The sequence below is a fragment of the Heteronotia binoei genome, chromosome 15 (genome assembly GCF_032191835.1).
Source record: "Heteronotia binoei isolate CCM8104 ecotype False Entrance Well chromosome 15, APGP_CSIRO_Hbin_v1, whole genome shotgun sequence".
NCBI lineage: Eukaryota > Metazoa > Chordata > Lepidosauria > Squamata > Gekkonidae > Heteronotia > Heteronotia binoei.
Window position 1 is genome coordinate 24,973,582 of NC_083237.1, and position 6,309 is coordinate 24,979,890.

The 6,309-nt window shown below is 47.8% G+C and overlaps 1 protein-coding gene across 1 annotated transcript; it reads right to left on the bottom strand.

Moving 5' to 3' along the window:
- Window positions 1-1,842: 1,842 nt before the first annotated feature.
- Window positions 1,843-6,095, bottom strand: OSCAR (osteoclast associated Ig-like receptor). The gene is made up of 3 exons (XM_060254985.1): window positions 5,783-6,095; window positions 4,091-4,345; window positions 1,843-2,066 (listed from the first exon to the last, which is right to left on the bottom strand). Exons 1-3 carry the CDS (start codon window positions 6,093-6,095, stop codon window positions 1,843-1,845), a joined length of 792 nt encoding a protein of 263 aa, XP_060110968.1.
- Window positions 6,096-6,309: the final 214 nt, after the last annotated feature.

Genomic DNA, 6,309 nt, shown 5'->3' on the forward strand with positions numbered 1-6,309 from the left:
ATGAGGTAGAATTTCTGCTTACAACACTGTGGAGCTTACAGGCAGCTCAGGCATTTCTGTTTCAGCCCACATGTTGGGCTCTCCTTCTTTGGAGGTTTTTAAACAGAGGTTAGATGGCCATCTGACAGCAATGCTGATTCTGTGAACTTGGGCAGGTTATGAGACAGTGGGCAGGAAGACTTGCAGCAGTGCTTAGGTCTCGTGGTCCCTTCTTACATGCCCAAAGAAACGCTGATCACCACTTTGGGGTCAGGCAGCAATTTCTCTCCAGGACAGTATGGGCAGGGATCCTGGAGGTATTTTGCCATCTTCTGGGCATGGAACAGGGGTCGCTGGTGTGTGTGTGGGGGGAGGTAATTGTGAATTTCCTCCATTGTGAAGGGGGGTTGGACTAGATGACCCTGGAGGTCCCTTCCAACCTTACAAGTCTATGCCTCAAACACCAGCCTGATGCAAGCAGGAGAAACCTTTCCTATCTCAGTGCAAGGAATGCAATGGTGTAGTTAGGTAATTTTAGACTCTGGATAGGGGAAGCAGACATCAGACACAAAGCTGTAACTTGCTTTAGGGGACCCCCAGCTGAACCTTGGAATTGGGGTCTCAGACTGAAAATGGAACACTCATTGTTCCAATCGAAATGCCTCACCCGCTAACTCTGCATGGCATCACTATTGGCAGGAAGAGTCTCAAAGGCAGAGTGACTCCATGGATAAAGTCATAGGTACCAAGTCTTGCCATCCCTACCCAAAAAGATCTCCAATAGCAGACCCCCACCCAGGCATCCATCCACAGCTAGTGTCAGAGCTTGGGATGGTCAGGCACCTGCTGAGGCCCACAGCCAACCACAGTCACCTGGCCGAAACACTCTCACAAGGAAATGGGCTTGTGCAAAACTGGCTCCTGCAAAACTGTCCTAAAGCAAATGGCAACTGGGAAGGGCAACAAAAGAGCCACATCTGCATGATAGGGCTATCCTCCACCTCCCCAAGTGCTTCAAGACAGGACAGACTTCTGCCCCCAAGGAGCCCAGAGGGCAGAAGTCTCTGGTGGGGCACCTGCCCTGTCATAGTGAGGAACCTGCTGAGGCCTACAGGCCACCAGATGGCCTGCTACTGTCTAGAGATGCTTGGTCCATCCTCAGGAAATGGGAGATTCTTTCTGGGGTTCTGGTGACATCCCAGGGATCTCTTGGACAATCTCCCATTTTTCTGAAGGGATGAGTGCTTGGGGGAGTCAGGGAGGGAGTCATCTTTGCCAGGTCCCCCCTACTACCGGTGGAAGGTAGGGTTGCCAGCTCCAGGATGGAAAATTCCTGGAGATTTAGGGGTGGAGCTTGGGGAAGACAGGGACCTCAGTGGGAAACAATGCCATACAGTCTACCCTCCAAAGTATCTATTTTCTCCAGGGGAACTGATCTCTGTAGTCTGGAGATTAGGAGATCCCCAGGCCAGGCCTCACCTAGGGGTTGCCTTCCCTAGTTTGCAGGAAATGGGACCCTGCAGCTTTGCAGAGGCCCCTGGAGTTCATTCCTATTTCCTGCTTGGATAGCTGCTGGCAGAAGCACAGAAGTGACTGCGGAAGGCAACTTGGAGGCCATCTTGCCTAGGGACCACACAAGCCTATGGCAGGCCCTGCAATGACCAAGAGCTGGAGTAGGCAATATAGCTAGGTGAATCAGTAGTAGTCCAGCAGTTTCATACGTGATGGCGACAGAAGTCTTGTAGAAAGGTCTGCAGCTTTAAAGCAGTGGTCTTTCAACCTCTACTTCAAAGGAGACCACACCAGAATAAAGTGGCAGAGGGCTACCATGAGTGGCTTTGGATCCATCCTCATCTCCTTTCTTCAAACACAGATAGCAGGGCAGGAAGTTTTGCACAGTGGAGCCTCCATCAGTCCACTGGGATCTTGCTGGTCTAAGATCCCCTCGCTTGGCTCATGATCCTCCTGCCGCCTCTCATTCCAGTATGCATCAGCTACAAACAGTAGAGCAGCTAAAAGGATGCCAGCCCCGAGTCCAAGCCGCAACATGTTGGCCTTGGTGAAATCAGTGCTCCTGGAATGGGAATCTTTCAAGACACAGAGAGGGGAGAGGAAAATACTTTACATTACAACACAGCAAGAAGAACAGAATTTCTAAAAAGTTTCCAGAATACAAAGTAGGGGGGCAGGGTTGTTATTTTATGCGTAACACACCAAATCCTTGCATGGGCAACTCCAAAACGGGGCAGATAACATCCCTCCATGGGCTATTTTGGCTCAGGAGAATGTCATAGGTGGGGAGAGAAAAGGAGGAGACCTCCCCAGATACCATGGTCCTGAGCTTTTCACAAAGTTCATAGAAGCAGAGTCCCCCCGCCTTCCCCCAGCCTTCCTCAATAACTTCTCTCATGCCAACACAAGAGATAGTGGAGGAGCATATTGACCTCTCTCCCCACCCCCACTCCCCCATGATGGGTGATTGGCAACCCCATTTTACAACAGGACCCACACTTAACTTTTCAGCATCAACTCTTTCACCTCCCCTTGCATTGAGATTTTTCACTTGAAACACTCTGTCTCTCTTTTATTACAGCTGACTTATAGCAAACCTGTAGGGTTTTCAAGGCAAGAGATGTTCAGAGGTGGTTTGTCATCGCTTGCCTTTGCATCATGACCCCAGGTCCCAAGAGGTCTGCCATCCAAACACTCAGGGCTGACCCTACTTCACTTCTGAGATCTAATGATCTGGGCTATCCAGCCTGGGCCATCCAGGTCAGGGTTTTGTTTCTCTAGTACAGGGGTGGCCAAACTGTGGCTCCAGAGCCACATGTCGCTCTTTCACACATATCGTGCGACTTTCGAAGCTCCCACCACCCTGTTGGCCTGCATGGAGAAGGCATATCTCTCTTTAAATCGTTTCTCCAAGCCAAGCCAGCTGGCAGCTTAGAGAATACATTTAAAGTTCAAGTTGCTTTCTTTCCACCTCTCCGTCCCCTCTATTTTTGTTCCTTCCTTGTAGCTCTCAAACATCTGATGTTTATGTTTTGTGGCTCTCAAACATCTGATGTTTACTCTGTGTGGCTCTTATGTTAAGCAAGTTTGGCTACCCCTGTGCTAGTATATCTTTAACCTAAAAAACCATCCCTGTTTTTTTTAAAAAAAACAGTGGCAGACAAATGACTGCAGAGCAAATGGACAGAGTGTACAGTATGCAGAACCCCAAATGGGTAGCATCTGAGCAGAGAAGCTCGGGCAGCGATCTTGGACCGAAACAGTGGAATCCTAAATAGAATCATACCTTTCTAAGCCTGTTGACTTTTTGAAGGGTATAACTTTGTTTAGAGTTGCATGATAAGAATGTCACAGGCATGTCTCTATTTTCTTATTGAAATATTTGAGGGTATTTCATAGCTGAGAGGGAAGATGGCATGGGTACATCATGATCTCATCAGATCTCGGAAGCTAAGCAGGTCAATACTTGGAAGGGAGACCACCAAGGAAGGCTCTGCAGAGGAAGGCCATGCCAACCACCTCTATTTCTCATTTGCCTTGAAAGCCCCTAGCTGAGGTCTCCATAAGTCAGCTGTGACTTGATGGCATTTTAAACACACACATTTCATAGCTAAGATGCCCTCTATTCAACATGGGCGACTGAGAGTTTCTTCACTATGCCTTAGAACCTTGTTCTGGCATAGCAGACTCTAATGCTATCGTTTCCTGACTATATACTTATTGGGGCTCAAGGCTGACTCAGCCTTCCATCCTTCCAAGGTTGGTAAAATGAGTGCCCAGCTTGCTGGGGGGAAAGTGTAGATGACTGGAGAAGGCAATGGCAAACCACCCCGTAAAAAGTCTGCCATGAAAATGTTGTGATGAGACTTCAGCCCAGAGTCGGAAACAACTGGTGCTTGCACCTTTACCTTTTTATTTTGGTGCCTAGTAAGTGCCTGTTTGAGTATGGCTGCATATCACCCATTTTGCTTCCCCATCCTGTGGACCTCGTTGCATCCTCACCAGGTCCATCTTTCCATATGCACACATCATCCCCCCAATTTGTTCATCCCCCTAACTCTCTGTTCCCCTACACTTTCTCAGCATCTCCTGGGCTCACCTTGCGTCCACGCATCAGTGTCATTGAACTGATTTAAACTGTATTGACAGCTCAGCTCTCCTGTGATGGTACTGAGGGCCTCTTCAGTGAGGTTGAAGTTGGCAGTGCTGCCATCTTGCCAAGCTCTGGTCTCAGCAAACAGCTGCCCATCCTGGTAAAGATAGAACCAGCCTTCACTCTTGGACGGCGCTGAGCAATTCACGCGATATCTCCCTGCAGAGTCCAGCCATACCTCCTGGTAAATAGGGACTTCCCCTGCATTTGGAAGAAGAGACCAGACAGTTTATAAGACTGAAGTAAGAAATCTCAAGAAAACCTCAGTGATGTTACAGGGTTCCCACTCTTTTAGGAACAAGTTTCTAGTTCTCATAGTCATACAGCTGTACTTTTAAAAGATTAAAGCTGCAAAGGTATTTTCTGTCATTTTGAGTTGCTGGCCACAGCAACTCAACTTACCTCAGAGCATAACTGACAAATAACAAAGTAATTCCCATAAAGTCAGGGGTGGTCAGTGGACAACAGGGGTAGCTGCCCTGGGCCCCATGCTGAGTGGGGAGGCATTGGCCCACAGCCCCACCCATTAAAAAGAAGGGATATAGAAAAAGGAGAGCAGGTTCCTGCCACTGCTTGCACCTGTCCCACCTGGTGCTTGGGTAGCTGGCTTCTGCCAACAGCGGTGGCTCCTGCCCACCTTGAATAGGGTGAGAGCCACTCCTTGCATAGCCCTGGTGGTGGAGGCAGCAGAAGGAGCAGTTTGCCCAGGGCTTCAGACTCACAGATACCAACTGTGAATAAAGGAAATTTGGGGAAGTAGCAAGTGTGTGGTGAGCATGGGTAGGTTTAAACAATCCAGCATCCTTTCCTGCCTTTTTTGTACAAATGGCCAAAGAACTGTGCATTCAAACCATTCAAAATGCAAGTTTCAAAATCTCAGTTCTTTGCTGGGAACATTTTTGTCAAAGCTGGATGCCTGTAACCAATGGTGCATACTTTATTTTGAGAATATATTCTTTGTTGTTTGCTTTTCAGGACTGACAGTTTTGGAAGAGTACAAATGAAAAGCAAAGCTCACAGCCAATTGCTGCAAAATGGTCTTCTCTAGTGTAGGTGAGTTTTGGAAGAGTGTCAAGCACAGAGCATGCTTGTGGCCTCCGCTGCATCGTCTCTGCTTTCTTGGTTACAGGAAATCTTTGATTGCTATTATTATTAGCTACATCTATAGACCACCTTTCTCACTGGTGGATTACAAAACATAAAAGCAATTCAATCAGATAGCAAGAGCCTTCAATAAACAATGCAGTGGATCTAGAATTACAGAACTGGAAAACAATGAAAACAAAAATACATGAGATTCAGCGTTTAGAAACCATACTATATTCTGTATCCTCCTGTTCGCATCTTCTGATGCTTCCAGTATAAGCCAGTCTCAGCCTACAGCTACCATCATCCCTTGTAATGTTAGATTTCCGGCCCCCATCCTTCAGAAATACTAAGCTTTAATCAGCTGCAGGCTTGCAGTGGCTATAATTCAGCGGCAGAGCATCTGCTTTGTATGCAAAAGGTCCCGGATCCCAATTCCCAGGATTTCATTTAAAAGGCTCAGGCAGTAGGCAGGGTGAAAGCCCCAAGAGAGTTCCCAAAATAACAAAGGCCCAACCTGAGGCAGCACAAGCCTTCCAGGAAATTCCTTACTTGTTACTCTCAGCTGTACTGGGTTGCTGGCATTGGACCAGATGAAAGGTTCTGCAATGCTGTGGTAATAGCAGGTGTATCTGCCTGTGTCAGCCACGGAGACATTCTTCAAGAAGAATTCAGCAATGTAAGAGTCTCCCCGGGGGGTAACCTCCATTCGGAAGTCCCTGCCTTGGTAGAGGACATAGGCCACCCCTGGCAATGGAGCCCAACAGCGGATTGTCCAGTCCTGCCCTGTAGAGACCTCAGTACCAGGACTCACTGCGATGAATGGCCTCGGGTAATGATCTGCCGGAGACAGGAAAAAATCCATCTGCTGAATATCAGATCTTATTCTCTGCTGGCTTTCCTCTACACTCCTCAAGAGCTTCTTCTCTAGTAAAACCTTCCTAAAGCAGCCCAAGCTTGTGAGTCCAGGCTTATTTTTATGTTGCAAAAAACAATAGCAGGAACTTATCACTTTTGAATAGCCAAAGGAGGTCGACTTAAGCCCTGCTCCTGACACAGAAATCCCCAATTTTGTTGTA

Coding starts and splice junctions, on each gene's coding strand:
- OSCAR (XM_060254985.1), bottom strand. CDS start 6,095: ATGGATTTTTTCCTGTCTCCGGCAGATCATTACCCGAGGCCATTCATC. Junction 4,346..5,782: donor AGTACAGCTGAGAGTAACAA/GTAAGGAATTTC, acceptor TTCCAAATGCAG/GGGAAGTCCCTATTTACCAG. Junction 2,067..4,090: donor CACTGATGCGTGGACGCAAG/GTGAGCCCAGGA, acceptor GTGTCTTGAAAG/ATTCCCATTCCAGGAGCACT.